The following is a 22,942-nucleotide window of genomic DNA, read 5'->3' on the forward strand; positions in this document are numbered from 1 at the left end:
GTTGCATCTTTGGTTGTTCTTGATAGTGAGAGATAGGACAGGATGACGGGATGGCACATAGGAGTTATTTTTTTGGTTTGATGGGCAGGAGTTTTGATGACTGGATTACATTTTTATGACTAACATTTGGGCATCTAGGAGGAATTTTATCTTTAAGTTTTCTATTTTACTGTTGTGACATTAACTATTTGTATGCAATTCTAGTATTTAACAAGTCAATGAAAAGTCCCATTTCCCATAAACAGAATGTATCATAATCAAATCTGACTTCTGTATAAAGTTGTATGGTACCGAATTCTCATTATTTCATCTGCCCTACATAAAAACTTTTTAACTCATGCAAGATTCCTAGACATTATCATGTCTAATATAATAATAAAAAAGGCATCGGAGAGGGGTTTCACTGAACTAGCATTCCAGTGAGCTGCTAAAATATAAAAGCAATCAGGAGAAAAATCACTAGTTAAACAGTTAAATTAACATTTCATTATTTTTAATTGAGTAAAATAGCACTACACTCTGTGCAGTATTTTATGTAATTTCCATAAAGACAAATCAACCGTAACTAATTTGAATGCTTTATTGAAACATACTTAAACCTTCAAGTGTGAATTATTGTAGATAATTAAGTGTATTACTGTACCATATAACTTGGCAAATTGAATCATTTCAGTATGCTAGAGATCGATGAAGTATTAATAAAATAATTGTTCCCTCTTTAGCATCCCAATAGACATATAAATGTATGTTTTAATACCCCGTATTTCTGTATTTCTATTAACTGTCAGAGAATATTTTTAGTTCTGTGTAGCTCACTTTATGATTTTGATCAAATGGGTGTATTTCTCAAATAATATTATTTCTTATTAATATCTCTATATATTTAGCAATTATAAAATCTATTGAACAGCCCATGTAAAACAAATGGACAGACAGACAAACAAACAAAAGCCATAAAATATTCTTTTCTTAGGGGAAATGCAATAGTTCATGATAGACTGAAAATTAATTGGGTTAAGCCCAGCACTTACTGACTAAACTCATTAATAAAAAGGACCAGGAATAATTTCCTGGCCCCCAAACCAGAGATTACCCAACTGTTGTCTATATGTACTCTTTTACTCTTAGACTCTTGTCTAAACCATTTTACTTCCCTACCCTCTTCCAAACAGGCTGGCTACAGGATACCAAAATGCCCTGCCCTAATCCCAAGGTGCACCCAGCCAGGTGCCATTTGCAGAAATGCTAATTGATGTGTGCCATAAACACAGTATGGTTAGTGTTAACATATCAATGCATGAGCTTCTGTGTAGGCCTTCCAAAAGCTGTAGCCAAGCTGTTAATACAGATGCAACTGTATTATGGGAGCACTGCCATTGAATTCAGCAATTTCATTCCCCTTTCCTGCATACTGTCTCCTTACGTTTTGTTAAATGACAAAATGTTTTGTTACCTCTGTATGACTAGTATCCATTTTTCTTTTAAACTTTTACCTTTACTGTAGGGTTCCTTTCTATTCTAAATCTGGATTTCTTATTGCTCTAAACATCTTTTAAAAAAATGCCAGAAAAAGCTCTTAAGAGTATATCTGACCTCATAGGTAATGTGATTTCATTATCAGGAGATCATAGCATGAGCAAGTATTTCAAAGATATCAAAAGGTAACCAACATCAACTAGAAACATAAGTCAGACAGACTTATGTTAAGTTAAATTGAGTTAAATTGTTGTTGGCATACACGAAGACTAATAGTTGATGCTTTTCCAAAGACCATTATACAAATATCTTACTACAAGGAAATGTTGACCTGTGTTGATAATTATTTTATATTCGTTATTATACAGTGATTAAAGTTCTTTTCAAGTGTTTTGTTGATTGGTTGGTTGGGTTTTTCTCTTCTTCTTTTTTCTTTTTCCAGGGAACATCCTAGATGGGGAGCATCCAACACAGCCTTGGCTAGATGGCTCCCACCAGCCTATGAAGACGGACTCAGCCAACCTCGAGGATGGGATCCCAAAGTTCGATACAATGGAGTCCAGCTACCCCTGGTTAGAAAGTACACCGTTAGATTATGTGAAATACTGGCTATAACTATATCTGCCACCAAAGCCATCCATTTCCATCAGTAACAGGAAAAAAATAATAATAAACTGGGCCATAGTGGAGAACAGGCAGGGCTTACACCAGTCACAAGGCAGCAGGTGGGGATTTCTAAGCCTAGACGAAAGGAGGCCTAGGATGGACCTAGTCACAGACTCCCTGTGCTGAAGAGGCTGAAGTTACCATCTCCACAAGGATATACATTGACAGGGCAAGAGACAACAGTTACAAGTTGCTCCATAAAAGAAAAAAAAATTATTCTGACAATGATTAAATGTCTCAGTAGGCTGCCTAGACTACTGCTGGAGTATCCCCCATGTGAAATGCCCAAGACCTGGATTGATGGGACTCTGAATAACTTAGTCCCTTCTTGTAACAGAAGGTTGCACCATGCAGTCTCCAGAATTTCCTTCCAACCTAGATTTATTTTTTATTATTTTTTTCTTCTTCTCTTTATTCAGGGAAGGAGGACCACAGCAAAGACAAGGGTGGGTGTTAGCTAAATAAATATAAAGCACATACAATATCTGCAACATACATTATGTGTGTATGAATGTATACCACCATTGCCTCCTAGGTTAGGATACCTTAGCTGGAAAGAATCATAGAATCATAGGGACCCATGAGGATCATTTTGTCCAACTCCTGATACCACACAGGTCTACCCAAAAATTCAGACCATATGACTAAAAGCATATTCCAACACTTAAACTCCTACAGGCTTGGTGACGTGACTACATCCCTGAGGAGCCTGTTCCAGTGCGTGACAACCCTCGTGGTGAAGAACCTTTTTCTGATACCAGCTTGAACCCACCCTGTCACAGCTTGACTCCATTCCCCTGGGTCCTAAAGTATTACTATCAAACCAGAATTTCATTTTTTTAGAAACCCCAAGTTACTGACTTCAGAGGACATTGCAATATTTATGAATTTTAGCAGCCTATATACTTATAAAATAACAGGATTGCTTTAGAGGAAATTTTGAACAAAAAATATTTGCATGGAGGACTGGGTAAAAAATTCCCCAGTGCAGTGTGCAATGATTTGAACTGGATTTACTATTTCTGGTTTGTTATCATTGCTTTGAAACATGACTTTTAATGCACTCAAATTCTTGTTATTTTAACCACTGTATGTTTAATAAGGATAAGAAAGAGAATTTAGTGTTAATGTCACCTGCAACTCACGTTATTAATTAAATAACATTGTCTCTAAGCTGCATAATTTAGTGCTTGAAGATGAAAATCTGACATTTGCACAAGTAAATTTCCAGTAGATCGTACAAGCTGCCTATATTTAGATTCATTAGAGTACATTCTTGTGAAGTCAAACACACTAAACCAAAACTTGCATGATTGCACAAAATCTGGTCAAACCTGATCACCAGCAAGCTTCTCTGCCTTAATTTGAAGATAGGATAGAACTAGTGCCACAGATGTTTTTCCTGAAATTATTTGCACAATTTCATCTTTTTGTACTTTTAACTATCTACACATATCCTTTAAAAAGCAACAAGAAAATAATGCGGAGGTAAAAGATAAGTGTGAGGGTCATTATAAAGTGATATTCAAACATAGCATAGCTGAGGAAGTTAACAGTGGTGAGAAAATCTTACAGTAAGAAAAAAAAGTTTTGTGACCACCAAAGCTATTCAAATAATGATATTGAATCATAATTAGAAATATAAGTCCTTACTTATATTTCTGATGAATGCCATGTATCTCCAATCTTGGCAGTTTCAATATAAATCCTGATGTTTCTAAGAAGTCCCATGTTGCTTCTTGTCCTCACCAATTATGTTTAACCTGTCTTATGCATTCATCATATAGGCCTCATATTTATTACAGATTCTGTGACTCTTTATGTACTGCCCTTTCTTGGGGTTTGTCTCCTAAGTGATGGAACATTTTGCAGCATGAGGGAGAAATCTGTGGATAATAACAGTATCCTAATCATCACAAACTGCTGATTTTGCTCAAATGGCTTCAACTGAGGACCAGTGTAGGCTGAATGTGTGATGTAGATGTCTCCATGTTCCCTCTCAAAGAATCTATGCAGTTTTCACAGAAGTGCCGCAGAAATATATTGCTGCTTCTCCCTACCTGGAAAAATGAAACAGAACTTCTTGCAACCATGCCTGTCTCCTGGGCTGTATAAGCTGCTCCATTTACTCATGGAGCAGCCCAGTGCCCCTGTGTATCCACAGTATCTGAGGTTGCCCAGCAAAGTCCATTTGTTAAAGGAAAACAGAATAAATAGAAAGAAAACTTTTAAGCTGTCTAAAAGAAACATGCAGTTTTCAAAACTATCTGGAAAGGAACAGATCAAAAATACACTGCCACTGTTCATTTTGCAATATATAGAAAAATTCAGCTGAAACATCTTGAATCTGCTTGTGGCAGAGTTATTTCAGCTCCTGAACAGAAGTAACAGCCTGTCATACGTTGGATTTTGTTGTTTTTTATCTCTCTCTCTTTTTTTTTTTTTTTTCCTTTAAGCAAGCTATTAAAAGTACTAAAGTACTCTAGGGAGTACTGGTGGGGGTGGGGTGGATAGCTTTTATCACTGCTCCTCCAGCTTTATAGTGTTTTATCATTTTATAAGAAATAAATAAATCCTACGTAGCACTCAAGGTAATTTATTTCTTTTCCCAGGTTCGTGAGGTGACAAGAAAAATTATTCACGCATCTAATGAGGCTGTTACTGAAGACAACTTATATTCCGATATCATTATGGTGTGGGGACAGTACATAGACCACGACATTGCATTCACACCACAGAGCACGAGCAGAACCGCCTTTCTAACTGGAATGGAGTGCCAGATGACATGTGAAAAACAAAATCCATGTTTTCCAATAAAGGTAAGATTTTAAATGAATTTCTTCAAGAAAAATTCCGGACTCTAAACAGGTAAGTAATATAAAATACATTAGAGATATGCATACACTAAAGTAATTGCAGGGGAAATGGATAGATCATCAATAATACAGCATATGCTGATAGAAATATTGAAACCCAGTGTAATTATTAAATGAAACAGGTAAATATTTAAATTGTTTTACAGAAATAACAAACTACAACTACGGTATTTAGTACAAGTATCATAGTTTTCTACCTCTCAACTTTATGATGCAAAGAAACCTTATTAGTCTCCCCCCAGTGTTATTTTTCTCACACTTCAAGGTTTCAAATTCCACTGAGGAAAATAGGGAAGTAGTCATAAATAATTCTGTTTTTAAATTGCCAGCCAGATAAACTGAAAGGAACTTACCTTTACTCACTAAAAGCAAAGATATTTCCAGCAGCTAATGCAAACTTTTGAAGAGAGCTACCTTTTCAATGTATGTATAAAATGATCCTCAGGGAGTTGCTGAAACTTACATATATCACGTTTGCTTTGGGTAGATGGAAAATATGAATTCAAAGCTTGTTAGAGGGTTAGAAGGAAATTGGTATAAATATAAAATCCTATGTTCTTGCCTGATTAATTTGGAAACAGACGTTCTGCCACTCAAAAAATCAAGTAGCAAAGTCAAATCACCTTTTTTGTTTGTGTTTCTCAGAGAGCAGACTGTCCATCTCCTCATGCTGTAGGAGATCCCCATGCCCATCGCAGCCCTTGGACTGATGCCCCAGTTTCTGTCCAGAGCAACCTAAATTACTTTCCTTATTGCTGAAGTTTGGTTACTGACCAGCTTGTCTATGCACTGAAGTTTGTGTAGGGTATAAGTTCCATCAGAACAGAAAACTCTTATTCCCTACCAAATTGATAACTAACTGAGAAGTATAACATAGTTTCCCTTTCCCTTAAGTGTATCATTCCACTTCCATTACACATAAAGAAAAATATTCTGCTTGCTGTAATGGGAACTGAATCAGTTCCTGTGTTGAAAGGTGGCTCATCTTCCACTCAGCAAGATAATCTAAAATTCAGGAAGGCTAAGTAAAATAACTGCCTGGAATTTTACCACAGACGGGTAAATGTTTTCTCTCTTATCCAGCAGATTTGGATTTTTGAAAGTTGGCAGTCATAGCCTGAGAGAGTTCAGAAAGAGCACAGAGATCTTAAAGAATCACATTCTCAGGACACATCTGAAGTATCCAATATATGAATGACTGGTTTTTAATAGTTCATTAATGTGACCAGAGGAACTACTTCGTGAACATTGAAACAAAATGCTAATAATATAACTAGAACTATATCCCCCTAGAACTGATTTTCTCCTGTAATCTTCACTAAAGCTAAAATCCATCTGATAAATATTTGGAAATCAGCCATGGTTACTTTCATGGAATCATAGAATGGTTTGGTTGGAAGGGACCTTAAAAATCAACTAATCCCAACCCCTCTGCCATTGGCTGGGACACCTCCCACTAGACCAGGTCACTCAAAGCCCCATCTAGCCTGGCCTTGAACACTTCCAGGGATGGGGCATCCCTTTCATACATTTAATATTTTCATATAAGTCATCCCTTTCATACATTTAATGCTTTCATACAGTCATCCTCTATATGAAGAAACTGCATCTGGTTTCCAAAGTCAGTAAAACTGATAGCATGTAGTCCATCCATGCAAACAGAAAAGATGCCATTTGCACTCTCGCTGTGTTCCTAGAAAGTGGCAGTCAAGGGAAAATTCATCCATAAGGAGAGGGCAAAAGTACTTCTCTGGGCACTCTGAGCCATAAGGCCTCTCTGGGTGTTTCACCAAATAAAACCAGCTCCTGCCTGCACATGTTAGGGAAGCTGTCTAGAAAATATTTTGAGTCAATGCAATTTAATGACAGTTTGGAAGTTGCAGTAGAACATATTAAGAATGTGTAGGTAACAGGAAAGTTTACAATTTTCTGTTCTGGCCATTTTCATAGTAAAAGCTATACAGAGACACCCAGTAATTCTCACACCAAAGCTATAGCTTCTGGTAGAGCCTGAACATCTATTTTTGGTATCTCTTTGGAATCCCATAGTATGAAGAAAATGAAAAAAAAAAAAAAAAAGTTTTTATGTGTTTTTCAGCAGCCTGACACATGGAACTGAGATGCTGAGATAACCTGTCATTCCACAGATGATTATTTCAGATTGAGGCTGAGATAATCATGAGGCATTAGAAAGACTTATTGTCTTTATTCAGTATTAATTACATTGCTGACATTAAGATAGGCATAGCACATACACATAGTCAGACTCAATCCTGAAATGCTTTCATTCAGTTAGTTCAACTACAGAAGAGGTGGAAAAGAAAAAGAAACACGGAAAAGTGAGGAGATTTGCAAAAGGTGATGTGTAACATGACAGGTTCCTGTCTCAGCTACAAATGGATTAGTCTGTGCACTCAACAGCCAGCAAAGTGAGCACCTGCCTTTTTCCTGTATTTCAGAGGTAAAAACTCACTGTCAGATGGGGACCCTGACTCTTCTCTAAGCTTCATGTCCCAAAATACACGTTTATGTCTTCCTTGCTGGCATACTTACATAAAACATAAGCTAGTTTTTTGTTTTGTTTTGAGTACTGCAAAAATCCTATTAAAAGGATGACATTTGCCAAAGGAAAAAGAAAAAATATTTAAAAAGATTTTTCTTTAAATGCAATAATGGTTTAGACATCATGGTACCCTGAAACAGTTAGTGATTCCTACACATCAAAAAAAAAAAAAAAAAAAATCACTCCAGGCAGATTTAAACATACAAAACAGTTAGCAATTAATCAGTTTAAATCAACATGTAGCTGTAGCAGGAAAACTATTGTGGCCAGAGAGGGATTTTTTTTTTTTTTTTCTGACTTTTCCCCCTCTAAAACTATACAGACAAAGAAAAAAATCAATATGAATATTCTTTATCAGTTTTGGAGAAAAATGTAATTCTGTACCTATTTCAGCAGAAGGTTTTTATTTTTCTCAGATTATTTTTGATGTCATTTGAATAATAACGTACAGAATCTGTCATTTGCACATTCAGCTGCTGGCTGCACGTTGCTTACCCCACGAAAAGGGAAAGTACTACATTATGCAGTTCTGCCAGTCCCTTAATGTTCATTACTGCTGCTTTTCTCCACTGGGGCACAGAACAATTTGAATTGAAATTACAGAGGCAGTTAACCAAAGATTAATCAGTATGAGCTTCATTCACTGTTGATATGTTTTGTTGTGAACCTCACTGCTTAACAACTTAAAGGTGGCTCATACATTTTTCCCAGTGATACCTGAATTCTTCCAGGCTTTCCTGATAAATAGAAGAAGGAGGCACTCAGACACATACAACATTGCAGCTGCCAAGTTCATGTATTTGTAGTGTGAGACAAGCTTCTTGTTTATATTATCAGCTGAAGAGAAAAAAAAAAAAATTGCAAGGGACTTAATCATAGAGAGAAATATTAAGTGGAAAACCCAAGGAAGTAAAATTACTGATTTTCACTGATCAGTGAAAGAAAGAAAAAGAAATTATGTATTTCCTTCAGAAATAGCCTACTTTAATTTGTTAAAACCTAACCAGTGGAAAAATATTCATAGAAGTTCTTTACCAAACAAAACTTGAAAAACAAATGAAACCCTTTCTTAAACGTTCTGTTGATATCAATCCCTACTGGCTCAAGTTCTCAGTAATAAGAAAAAATTACTTGGCATAATAAGTAAGGTAATAAAGTTGTTAAACAAAGCTCATTAATTCCATTTGAAAGTTGCCCTGTTACTTTTATCACTGTTAAGGAACTGTTTGAAACTTCTGGTTCAGAACTGGTCCCTTCATTGTTAAAAGTACAAAGAATAAATTATATCATTTTATATAGCTTTTGAAATATTCACTGTCACGTGCCAAAGAGTTTTTTCAAAAATGAACAGCAAGCAAAATAGAAAGAAAAAATATTAGCTCAGGGGTCTGCACAAAATATTTTTTATTAGTCAAATATTTGAAGACTTATTTGTTTCGAGCTATTTAAGCAGCTGTTCTAAGTGTTATCTGTACCTATTTCATATTAGCCTGTTGATAGGAAAACACTAGTTTTATACTTGATGAAACTCAGACTTCATTTTTTAATAATTTTAACTGATGTTAATCTTTTTTTTGAAACTCATGGAACTGACTCACAGCTATGGCTCATTGTGTTGCTGCACAATGAACTGTTGTTAAAATTTGGAAATAAAGCTCTTTTCTGAAAAACAAAGTTTATAAAGCCAAATATGCATTAGATAATGAAGATAGATTTCAGTCATTTTGAAACCTGATGATTTTTGGTATAGTGTTCTTTGAAATAGAATTGCTAGCCTGAGCTTTTCTCTTAGATATCCTACCATGCACATAAAACCTTTCTTGCATTTCCTCTTTCTCCTCCCTCCAACATCTCTGCTCCCCTCCCTACAGCTGTTAGGGCTGTACATACCACTTTAAGTACTCTCCAGTAGCAAAACTTCCAGCTTTCTGATTTAGGCTGTATTCTACCCTTGTGTATTATGTGTACCTCAAGATCCCATTAGACAATTCTCACATGTCTTTCCCATGCCCTTTACCTGCATTTGGAATAGTTGACTGAATGACAGGTTGGTTAAAACCTCTGATTAGCAGACAAATACTGGATCACCATTTGACCTCAGTTTCTTGGTTGTCTGTGGATCAAAGGGCTGGGAAGAGTTTCACTTCAGAAGGACTATAAAAAGCAGTCTTTGCTTTTTATAAGGACAATCAGAATTGCAAGACACTTGCAAGACAGCTTTACCTGTAAAATAATGTGGGGGAATGCTTGTGGAGGACCAACAGAGTGAATAGTTATATATGTATTTTTCAATTAGGAAACCAAATTAAAATAGTATAGAAACAATGCTTTTACGGCATGCTGCTGCAGACTGACACTCTTCATTATATTTTTATGTACACATGTAAACCTGCAGTTTCATTTGGAGTTCAGTACAACATAATTTGACCAGATGTTCACATCTCCACTGTGATACATTTTGTGAGGAATTTTAATTGTGAAGACAGGAAAATTCAGGCATAGAAAAAGGGTTACCTCAGTAACCTGATCTTATGCTAAAGGTTTTCATTTTATTATTTTTTTCTGTCTTGTCTTAAAAATAATTGATATATATTTTCACTTCAATCTGAGAGGTAAGAAAATGATCTCTGTGAGTTTAGAGAATGTCACTCCAGTAGATGAGATCTGGAGGACAGATGAAAATGGAGATGGGACAGAAATATTTACACAAAACTTTAAACATCCACAGCTCTGTTGCCTATAGCTCAGGAAATACTTTTTTGTTACACAGGTAACTGCCAATGACACATTATCCACAGGGATGGATTGCCTGCCCTTCTACCGCTCATCTCCTGCATGCAGCACTGGTGATCATAGTATTCTTTTTGGAAATCTGTCGGCCCCAAATCCAAGACAACAGATAAATGGTTTAACATCTTTCCTTGATGCTTCTACTGTCTATGGCAGCACCCCCGCTGTTGAAAACAAGCTGAGGAATTTAACAAGTGAAGAAGGTCTTCTTAGAATAAACAGTAAATATTATGACAACAATCGGGAATACCTACCCTATACAGACCAGGTCCCGTCACCATGTGCACAGGACTCAAATGCAAGTGAAGATGAAAGGGTTGAGTGTTTTATGGCTGGGGACAGCCGATCAAGTGAGGTGACATCTCTGGCAGCCATGCACACACTGTGGCTAAGAGAGCACAACCGCCTGGCCCGGGCCCTCAAAGCTATCAACAGACACTGGAGTGCTGAGATGGTCTACCAAGAAGCACGGAAAATTGTTGGAGCTCTCCATCAGGTGGGATGTTTAGTTGCTTAACAACATGTTGCAGTGTTGGTTGCAGTGTAGAGCAGAACCAGTCACAGAAGTTCAGATATGTTTCTGAGTGGCTTAGGAGATCATATGAGCTTTTCTGTGCCAACTCTTTCTGTGCTTCCACTTTGGCATGTTTAAAGTTCACTCTGTTCTCCACTTTCCTGAATGCAATGTCTTCCTCCTTGGTTTGTTCATATCCCAGATCTGAGTGCTCTGATTTTAATGGCAATTTCTACTCTGCTTCATCTTTCTGCAGATTTCTCCTGTGTCTATTTTGTCTGTTGAAGTCTATTCCTTTTCAGATGCATTTCTTTGCAATTTTGGTGTTTTTAGGTTGGTTTGTTTGTTTGTTTGGTTGGTTGGTTTGGTTTTGTTCCTTTGGTTGGTAAAGGAATCAATAGCTCTTTAGCTATGTTTCTCCATTTGCATAGTGCCTAAAATATTTATTTTCTTATAATAATTATATAAAGAAGTAACTTCCCTGTGTAAAAAATGCTTGTGAATTCCTTAATGCTGTATTAATATATAAAATTCAAGGTCTAATCTAGATCTCTATAGGATATATTTGTATAAGAGGCAGGAGAAATTAACATGCAAAAAGTACATAAAAGACCATAAGAATGTTTATATTACACCTGTGAATAAGAAAATCTATTCCTACTCAGCATTTTCTCTCTTTCTCTTTCTCTTTCTCTTTCTCTTTCTCTTTCTCTTTCTCTTTCTCTTTCTCTTTCTCTTTCTCTTTCTCTTTCTCTTTCTCTTTCTCTTTCTCTTTCTCTTTCTCTTTCTTTCTTTCTCCTTCTCCTTCTCCTTCTCCTTCTCCTTCTCCTTCTCCTTCTCCTTCTCCTTCTCTTTCTCTTCTATTATTTTTTTTAATTTTATTTTATTTTCCTCACAGTCACAGTTCATGTGCTCATTGTGGACAGCTTCTGCTCCTGCAAATACAGCATAAACTGCAGTGATCAAGCACGGTTCAGTCAGAGGAGCAAACTGATCAGACAACGCTTCATGCTCAAACAGCCTCTTTTACTTCCAAAGTTCACACCAATCCCTCCTTTTCACCACCTTTATCCCCATTGCTGAATACACCAGTGTTTCACACATTCCAACAGTCACCAGTGTTTTACACATTCCAACAATGCAATTTTTTAATATTGCATGCATGCCAAGTTTTACACAGTCCCCTCTTCTCCTTGCATCCCACCATGAGTCCTACCTCCTGTTAGCCTTATTTCAAATATAATCCTGTTAGCACTCATTTAGCTTGCCCAACATTCAGGTGACAGTTTCTTTCATTGTCTCATCTTGATGGGTTTATCCTCGAGTTTGGGGTATGGCCACTCTCTTTGGTTGCCTTAGAGAACAGCCAGTCCCTCAAGCTCCTTTTTGATAGTTTGGGTACTCAGGTTACTCCACCTGGCATTGCTCCTCTGATCTTCACCAGGACTTTTGCCTTTATTCATCATTAATGTTATATCCGGACCAGAATAAATTGGAAGCTAGATGAATTTCATATGCTTTCTGACTATTAGAAAGAGGTTATTTGGTGTCAAAAAATGACAGTTTTGAAATTAAATTGGGGAAGAGGTAGGAAAATATCACTATTACAATAAAACACATATCCTTTCTTCTGTCAGAAGTTTTAGTTAAGAGAATATGCATAATACTTCCTGTAAGAAACCACCTTCCTTCTCTGGTGTGTTGTTATTTGCACTTAAAGCCAGATAATTTCAGAAAAATAACATTAATTTAATTTAGTCAGTCCTTTTGAAAAAATTGACATTCTTTATATATATATATATATATATATAAAATTTATTTTAACTATGTCAGCTCCTTTGCTGTACATGTGCTCTTTGCTTAAAATAATTGCACTTAGTCAAAATGGTTGTTAGTATCTGTTAGAAGAAAAGTGGAAATCCAAAAGCAGACTTCTGTGTGTTCAAGTACTTCTGATCTATGTCCAGTAGCATTATGGCCTGAAAGAAAATACTTTGTGCAAGGCAATATGCTCCATAAATCTGGGCTACTCATTATCTCTACCAGTATCACAGTCTAATGAGATTTGCTTATGGCTCATTAGAATTGTGATTCAGTTATATCTGGCTAGTTCAGAGATATTCATTTAAGAGAGATAATTGGAGTATCTCTGTTAATGTGGTATGCTAACCAGCACAGTAATGACAGCTCTAGCTGAAGTTACCTTGAAATCTCCACTCAGCTATTTCAGTTGCTACACATTTCTCAAATTCTCTCTTTTTGGAATGAATAATTTCAAACATAATTTTTGCCTGCTGCTATGTAATTATAGGGAATTGAACAAAAAGCCTTCCTTTTCTTTCTAGAATAAGGAAATAAAAAAAAAAATAATATATATAGAGAGAGAGACCATGCTTTTCCTCCTAGATGCTTTCTGACAGCATAAATAACTCTAGTGGCAAGCATTTAATAGTAGAAACCTGACAAAGTTACTAAATATAACAATTGCCTGTTATTGTCATGGACAAAACTGACTTTTTGTTTGCACTGTTGGCATGTTTCATTGGTAAGTAGTAGTTTATATAAACCATAACAGTGGTTAATTCCATTCTTGTATTTTATGTGAAAGACACATACTTAACTCTACACTATACTGCAATATGCTATAGTAAAATATATATACCTTGGTTTATACAGTGTTTTGTGAAAAGAAAGAAAAAAACAAACAAAATACATTTTTTTTTATTGTAATCTGCTTAAAAAAATGAAACCAGCTCCTTGTTTCAGTTATTCTTATTTTGACCTGAGACAACAGAAAGAGCAGAATTAGGACACAGAATCACAAAATGGTTAATGTTGGAAGAACTCCTTTAAAGCTATTTGAGGGAAAATAGTTTACATTTGTTTTTCCTTTAAACAAAACATTTAGACAAAATAGGAAAAAACATTCAGCTATGGAACTGCTAGTCTTTACATTGCTGTTCCATATATATGTGGTTTGCAAGTTGAAACTGCATGCATGTGCTGGTTTTGTTCTGATGTGCTGTTTGGATTGTGAATGCCAAATGAAGTGGCACTAGTCAAAGAGTGATGCAAGAGTTTCACAGATCAGTTTGATTCAAATTCTCTTTAATTTATCATGGTTTCAGAGAAGAATCTCTGAAATAATGGTGTTACTGCCAGTTAATCCCACCTGTAGCTGACAGTTGCATTTAGTTTTCAGTTTGTAGGGTTTTTTTTTCTCTTCCTTCTATATCTTCTTGTGTTCTCGAAGTATCTTACATCCTTACTTCTCTGCCTTATACTTATGGGTGGGTTGAAAATTGGTCTCTTAAGTAGCTGACATTAACTGAAGTAAAATTATAGGGTTCAACATGGCTAACGTGGATGAAACTTGTTTGTGAAACTGGATCATTAAATAACTCCTCTCAGAGCTTAAACTTAAACTATGAAATGATAGATAAAAAAGAGATAAATAACAAATATTATAAAAGAATGTTTCATTCTAACATAACTCATGGCTATAAAGAGTATTGAATACTAAAGAGTATTCAGACTATTGACTGAGCCATTATAATGTGTTAATTATTTATTGGGAGTTGAACTTTCATACAATCAATCTTTATAAAAGTGTTTAGGTCTTCAATATCAGCTGTAAATCCTTTAATATTTACTATGGGAATTTCAAACAGCTGTATGTAGTACTTTAAGAGATTAAACACAATCAATATATTTGCCTGTTCTCTGTTTTAGGAAAGAAAGTCTGCTGAACCTAATGAGGAAGTAATATGAATTTCTATATCTCTTGCACCTAATTTGAGATTGCTTTTAACATGAACAAAAAAAAAAAGATCTCAAAAATAGTATGAAATTACGTAACTTATTTTCTATTAACTAATGTATGGATGAATTCCACTGGAGGTGGCCCATCCTGGAAGCAAATCCAGTCAGGATGCTTGCTGAGTTCATAAGGACATTTCAGAATCCCTGTTGCAATTCCACCTTCTGAATGAGAATGATGTTGCCTTTCACATAAAGCCTGTTTGACTTTGCATAGCATTTGTATTTGCAGGTCAAGATTTAGTTATTTTCTATACACAGTGTATAGATTCATCATGCTATGATGAATCCATACAAGGCCTCTTCTGACAGTGTTATTATTTAGATTCTCTCTGGATAATTACCAGATGTTTGATTGTATTGCTAGGAAATCAGAATTTTATTTTCTCTGACATGACTAAGTTAATAACATTTAAATACTGTTTATGCTTCTGTTACTATCTGGTCATACAGGCTATTAAAGTCATTTAAATACAGAGCACATGGCTTCTATTTAAGACAGTGCTCATTTTTCATCATTTTTTACTAAATTATACCTTTGAAACAATGACTGTCTTGAGACAGTAGAAATATTGACATTATTGATTAAAGTTAACTTTATGAGGTTTCTATGGAATTCTGAGTTGATTCTATGAGGTGCTAAATGTCTCTTAAGAGGAACTAGGATTACCACTAATCCACTAATGTCATAAATGTCACAAAGAGCTGAGATCACACCCAAAGTTAACTTATTCTTTATAAATAGACTCAAAAGAAGTAACAAATGGCAGCATGGTTCATTGTAGTTGCTTGTACTTTTTTTGTATAGAACTACCTCTTTCTGGTTCTGATTTTACTGACATATTTTTAGACGAGAATGTTACTTCTTTTCCACAGAAGAATCTCACCTGTGGAAGAAAAACTGTATTGAAGGAAGGTATTATGCTTATTTATGCCAAATGTGAAAGGGAAAAAACCTTTCAAATAATTCTTTCATAGCAGGGAGTGCATGCAAAATAATTTTAAGAAAAATAATTTTGCTGTTTCTGAGCTGTTTACACCTTCTTTAAAACTTGTATATGTGTCAGTTCGAACCTGTAGTGAGCCTCTCCTTGTTTTCATGCAGACAAATTTAGGTAAAGTATGTTCAGAGTCTACATGAAGGATGCTACATGCTACTTTGGATATGGTTCTGTCACATTCCAGATTCTTTCTGTCAGTATCATTTTTCTGCTTTATCACCTTAGTTTGTATTGTCTGAAGATCTACTTGATGGAGCTTTTTTTTAAACATCATGTTTCCATCAAATATATGTCTCTCCTAGCTCAAGGCAGGTATATGACTCCTTTTTACCTTTAGCCTTTTAGTTTTCATGTCTAGAAACAACAATCCCTCTTTCCCTGTCAAGGAAACATAAAATTCAGATCTTGCCTCTGGAGCAAATGAAAAATCTGAATTGCCCTTTTGTTTGGGCAATCTGGCCTTTATGGGTTGCTTAGCTTCAGATTTCATTTACAATGAGCCAAAAAAATGAGTCATATCAGGATGTTTGTGTCCAGGGCTGATCTAGAGCTATTTAAGGTCTCTGCATGTCTGTTAAGATGATGGCAAAAAATACTTATATTCTTTTCTACCTATTCTTTTGAACTTGTGGGTACAGGTGCCTCGTTCATGCTTCCAAGTCACACTTAACCCCAAGTCAAGATGAATGAGACTTGGAAAACCTGTATTTCTGCCCTTTGTAGTAATGAAACAATATGTCATTATCTTGCCTATAAAAAACTAACTAAATCTAAAATTAGAAGGAATTGTTGCTTTGTAAAACCTTTGGGAATGTAGGAAAAGGTTAACTTCTCCAATGACAACGTGAGTATTAATTTCCAACAATTATTTAATTTTAATTTTAAGCTGTATTAAAGGACCAGCAAAGGGAATTCTAACTTATTCTTTCAAATAGTGTGTTTGCTTCATGACCTAACTTAATATATCTGAAAACATAAAGATTTTGTGAGCTCTGCCTTATGTGAAAAGTGTGTGAATTCTGAAGGGTCTTGTTTGTCTCTGTGTCATGTTTAAAATAAAGATACAAGTTTCTCATACAGTCATTTTGTGACATCTAGCTTTTCAGTATTCACTATACCAAGCTCAAAGTACATTTACTCAAAGTATATTTTACTGCACAGTGTATTGAATCTGTAATGTGTTTTGTTGAATTCACTATGCTTCATATTCATCCTGTTATGCTTTATTGAGTGCAGTGTAATCTTTAGTCTATAATACTTTCATTTTATTTGGTACATTAGATCTTTTTCCACTTTTTTTTTTTTTTTTCTCAGTATTACCTATATGATTTTTTTGTCATGCGACTAATACTATCATATTGCAAAACATTTGTCAGAAAGTGTTTATCACCATTTTCATTTTTGAAGTGTGTTTTTTAGGAGTCTATAAATTGGCCTAAGTTTAGTATAAAACGTCTGCCAAGGGATTCTTGGCATCAGTATTTTAAAGTTTGGATATTTAAAATATTCAGTAAAGAGGATTTGTGTCACATATATATGTCTGAAAATAGAATCTGTTCCTATCAACAACCGTTCATGAATGTTTTTATAGTAATCCATGCTTTCCTTTCTCTTTTTAAGGGCATTATAATTTATGCTATCACAATCCAGGTTTAGGAGCAGAGCTCCTAAGGGCTGGATTTACCCCCTTTGGACTGGAAGTGAGCAATATTGGTACTCTCTGCTGAGGATGGTTTGTCTAGCTTTTTAGGTAGGAGGTTAAAGGAACCTCATTAGTGTACTCAACCCTACTACTGGTTCTCTTCAGTCATTTTTCTACTGACTACAACAAGTACATTATTATTTACCAACTCACTTGTTCATCATGCTAAATGCTTGGGAATAGATGAGTGATGAAAAAGGCATTCTATACATATAAACCTTTACTTTTCAACTATCAAAACACTGAATGATATGTTTCTTTTTCTTTTCTTTCAGATTATTACTTTAAGAGATTACATTCCCAAAATTATTGGTCCAGATGCTTTTAATCAGTATATTGGCCTATATACAGGTTATGATCCCACAGTAAATCCTACAGTTTCTAACATATTTTCAACAGCTGCTTTTCGTTTTGGTCATGCAACAATCCAACCAATAGTAAGGCGATTGAATGCACAGTATTTAGATGATCCAGAACTCCCAAATCTTCATTTGCATGAAGTTTTCTTTAGTCCATGGAGGCTCATTAAAGAAGGTATGTTTTTATTTAAACTGTTGTTTTATGTATGTGTGTGGAGAGTGGGGGCAGGGGGAATGGGGTTGTTTTGTTTGTTTCCCCCAGAATATTATAACTTTTAAGGTCACTGGTCTTAAGGTAAGAATAGGAACATTTATTTAATTACATCACTGATTTAGGCTGTTGAACAGGTTCCAGAGAACACTGGAACAATTATTTTAGGTAAATAGTCCACTAATTATTTTAGGTAAATAGTCCACTGAATCAGACAGAAATTACTCTCCAGATTAAATCAGTCAATTGACAATAAATTGATGATATCTTATATATATATATTTTTTTGCATACATGTATTATCAGGTTTAAAATTTTCTTATACCAGAAGAAACAGGTGGAGCTTTTTCATAAGATTACCACTCTTATGTCAACCTGAAGCAATTTTTTGCATTTGTTTGAATATAAAAGGCTACATGACCAATGTTTAAAAAAATATATAGAAGCATACATACATTTACATACATTCACATACATGTTTGTTAAAAACATTCTAATGCTTTATATACATGCTCTGACATTATTTTATTTTTGTGTTTAAAGGAGGCTTGGATCCTTTGCTAAGGGGTCTTCTTGCACATTCAGCAAAACTACAGGTGCAAAATCAACTGATGAATGAAGAGTTAACAGAAAAACTGTTTGTGTTGTCCAACAATGGTTCACTTGATTTAGCATCATTAAATTTACAGCGTGGCCGTGATCACGGACTCCCAGGTCTACTGATTTTTCTTAAATCTACTTCCAATCAGTAACTGAACTATCACTGCTTGTATTTAGTATATAAGTTATTTAATAATAGGTTTTTATCAGAAAAGTAATACAAGTTTCTTTTAAGATGCTAATACTTTTGACTTTGATGAAAACAAAATATTGCCCAGCATTTCAAATTAGAATAACCTCTCAGTTCTGGAATGTGGAAGACCAGTATTGGTGAGTAGATGTGGGTATGCCTGGTGCAGGTACCTGACACTGGTTCTTGCTGAATCCAGCTCCAGAGGAGAGGGACTTTCTGTCTGCAGCAGCTACTTGAGGTCTGCAGGCTGCACCCTGCCTGTGAGAGAGGTCTATTTAGACACAACCTCATTGGCTGGACTGAGAGTAAAAGGTGTTAAGGTGTACTCAGGACTGGTATAAGTAGCTTAGTTAGATGTACACGTCACTTTGAGAAACATTACATTTTTATGCCTACTTTTTGCATTAGATTTCTTGGTCTGTGCACCCAGGGTAGAAATAAACTCTCAAGGACTATGAGCCTATCAGGTCACAGATGTACAAGTTTAGAGAAGACTGCGCTGGAGTTTAATTAATTTAATTATATTGGCTGTTAAAATCTATGGTATGTTTGCAGTCCTGACGCCCTGCCTGATCAGACCACTTGTTTACATGAATAAGGAACAAATGCTGTTCTATGCTCTGAGCCTGATGGTCTACCCACCAGAAGTAGAACTGTCTGAAGATGTTTCTGGGTGACAACTCGCTCCACTTCTCCTGTTAAAGCTGTGTGATGCTGTAGCTAGGAACGTGGCCCTGGACAGTACAAATAAAGTCTGACTCCAGCCTAGAGTTTAAAGCTCTCGGCTACACTACAGTAGAAATAGTTTTGGTCTTCAGGGCCAAAATGCAAGTATTGTTGGGAGGTGGGGGAAGTTAATTCCAGTGATGCAAAAGAATTGTATATATATGTCAACATAAAGTGTATGTTTCTGTTTAGATTATCTCAAAAATAACCCTTTATTATCATGTTTTCATTGCTTAATAAATATTGGAGAACTTAAAACCTTGTTTTCCTTCACAAAAATGATGTGACATTTGCATATCTTGTTGTTTCAGATCCTGCAATAGTTTCTCCAATCAACTTAACCAATAATAATAGGTCTATTTTTAGACATAACTGTCCATAATAGAGATTAAGGTTGCCAGAATCCAGTGATTTTAAATTTATTAATTTAAAATATCTTGTTTAATAGCCAAGTCTAATCTTCCTTTTAACATCATATTTATAGGTTATAATGACTGGCGTGAATTCTGTGGCTTACCAAAACTGGAAACGCAAACTGACCTGAATACAATAATAACTAATCAGAAAGTCACTGAAAAAATCATGGAATTGTACCATAATCCTAGCAATATTGATGTTTGGCTTGGTGGTTTAGTAGAAGACTTTCTTCCAGGTGCTAGAACTGGTCCCCTGTTTGCATGTATAATTGGGAAGCAAATGAAAGCACTAAGGGATGGTGACCGGTAAGTTGTTTCATGCTGTGGAATCATTTGTATACTAATCAAAACCAATGGTCATCTTACAGATATGTGAGGCTACTTCCCAAAATGTAAGACAACATGATGCTTATAAGTATTTTAAACAAATTCAATGCTGATTACTAATTTTTATCCTAGTTCCTCTGGGATTTGTTGGGTGAGCTCTTGCTTTTTCTTCTTTAATCTGTATATAGTTTCAAATTAGAGATTAGAAACAACATAGAAACAACTTAGAGATTGTTTCTATGGTACTAAGATGACCAACTTTATACTTCTGATGGAAATGCAAGGTGCCAACATCAGTTAATTGTGCCGGGGCAATTAAATTCTGTGTGGATGGATGTAGCACTGTACAGTCTTAGCTATCCAGTCCCTGAGGGCTGCACTAGACTCAGGGTCCTTAACTGGAAGGATGTTAACACTTTCCACAGCAAACAGCAGATTCAGAAGAGAGATTTGGAGAGATGTAATACAGACTTTCTAGAAAGGTTAATAAACACTAGGTAGTTAGTCTTATGGGATTCAGGAATGCAAAGTACTCCCAGAACAGCCTTAACAGACAGAGGAGAGGATCTTCCTTCACCTAATCCTGCACAAGTGCCACCAGTACAACACTCCACACCAGGAAGGCAGCAGAAATGCAGTTTCAGGCCACAAAAGGGTGTGAGGTGTTGCTTTATCATATTTCTGTTCCTGAAGAAATTACAAAACCAACATATTTTTCTTAATTTCCGTGATATATACTTATGGCAGTAATTTTGAATCTCCTGAGAGGACTAATTTTAAACGACTTACACCATGCTAGCGGTGGTGTTTTAAGTACATCTGGTCCTTCCTCTCACCTTTACACTCTTCTCATAAGTCACTGTTGTGGAAAGAAGCCATTATGTAAATAAGCATCCGAGGCAGAATTTAAATCTGAACTTTAAAAATGTTAATTAATTAGCTCACAGGAAAAACCAATGTTAATCATAAAGGTGGTATCTTATTAACACAAACTGTATAGACAGCAAACATTCCACTCAACAGAGTTAAAAAAAACGGTTGTAAGTTTTCTGAATTGTATCCCTGCCCCTATCTGGGGAAGGATATCTATTGGGGTCCTTCTAGACTTGCTTCTATTTTTCAGTGTCTTATGATACTATTAACATTAATTAAACCTAAGATAATTTAACATGTTAACTCCAAATTGTGAAAAGAATATTTCTAATGTTAAATGAATTCCCCAAGGTTCTTTCATAATTTTTTAATGACAGCTAACCTAAATGTGAAATGATATTCAGTTATTGAGACTATGATATGGAACTATTTATGAAAGTTAGGAGGGTATAAGGTTATCATTGTCTCACAGTAAGAGTAAGAATGGAAAAGTCTAAAATTCATTGCAGTGACTTGTCACATGCTGTATTGGATACTACCTGTGTCTGCATTAGCAACACTACATGCATACCAGCATCGATGTGTCAGTAAATAGGAATTTCAAAACATCTTTTTGAACATATTGGTTTAAGTTCATAAATCATGGATAATCAGAATTTTTGACTGACTTCATCCTCATAGCCTTAAAATCTTCAGTCAAATATGACAAAATATGTCATATATGTCAAATATGTCAAATATGACAAAATAAATGGATTTCTTTTTCTAATGTATTAAACCCAGGCCCTATCTGGTCAAATCACTTGGTCACCTGGAACCAATTGTTTCCATTCCATTGGATGTTATTTTATTTTTCTGTTCCTTCCTGCTCTGAATCTCTCTCTAATCTCAGAATTTGTAATGACTAGATGAAAGGCCTGTAGCTGACTTTGCCATTTGCATAGGGATTGTGCAGAGGATTGTGCCTCTATTTAATTTTATGTTATTCTTCTTTTTTAGTCTAACCCTCTAAAATTCACTTGTAAAATTTTGGTGATCTGATACATATCTTCTGGAGCAACCTTTGTTAGAGCAATCCCCTAGCTGCTGGGTAGATTAAAAAATAATGATCTGCTCAAGCCTTCTCAGCAGCATAGACAAAACTGAATTTTGTGATGAAAGTAGAATAAGTTTTAATGTACATGAAAGAAGAAACTAGAAAGTGCAGGGGAACTGAGTGAAGCAAAGCCTTTGACAGCTTTGGGTATGGGAAAGATTCTGTAAGTGTCAGTGACCTTTCAGGATGTTCTGGGAAGTCTGGGGTCACTGTGTAGGTAAGAGGCAGAAGGAATGTGCCATTTATTTAGTTTTTTCCCCTCTCTCTCCAGGCCCCCCCTCTCTCTTCCGTGATTCTTATCACAGTGCTCCTGAAGTATAGGACATTCATCCCATCCCTGGTCCTGTAGATTCCCTCCTCCTCCAACACAGGCAGAGTGGGACAGGCTTCCTCCCAAACTATTTTACCATATGCAACTATTTTCCTGCACCTAAGGCTTGTTCTGCAAAATTTCACATGCACTTAGCTTACTTAACCAAGTTTTATGACTCTGAATGACTTTGCACTTCTGAGAAAACTGTTGACAGCAGGGTGCAATTTGTCCTGAAAACCCCTACGGGGCACGTCACCAGCCCCTACGTTCCACAGAACACAAACAGGATTATCAGACTTCTCATTTGCATGGTACCATTTCAAAGGGCTCATATAAATACCACACATATGCAGGTTTTTTACAGGGTCCACTGCTCTTCTTTTCCAATTAGAGGGGTGTAAACATGAAAACCACAGACAGC

At 35.6% G+C, this 22,942-nt stretch overlaps 1 protein-coding gene across 1 annotated transcript in view; it reads left to right on the top strand.

The window, feature by feature from the left end:
• Positions 1-22,942, top strand: part of TPO (thyroid peroxidase) — a gene marked incomplete at its 5' end in the record, with an annotated part of 42,341 nt that overhangs the window by 13,542 nt on the left and 5,857 nt on the right. The window contains 6 exons of the mRNA XM_082756193.1: positions 1,919-2,048; positions 4,755-4,961; positions 10,352-10,867; positions 17,683-17,941; positions 18,521-18,691; positions 19,981-20,218. Of these exons, the coding sequence (XP_082612319.1) occupies positions 1,919-2,048; positions 4,755-4,961; positions 10,352-10,867; positions 17,683-17,941; positions 18,521-18,691; positions 19,981-20,218 (1,521 nt within the window). The remainder of the gene's footprint in view (positions 1-1,918; positions 2,049-4,754; positions 4,962-10,351; positions 10,868-17,682; positions 17,942-18,520; positions 18,692-19,980; positions 20,219-22,942) is intronic.

The sequence above is a fragment of the Aythya marila genome (assembly GCF_965140915.1).
Source record: "Aythya marila genome assembly, chromosome: 3".
Lineage (NCBI taxonomy): Eukaryota > Metazoa > Chordata > Aves > Anseriformes > Anatidae > Aythya > Aythya marila.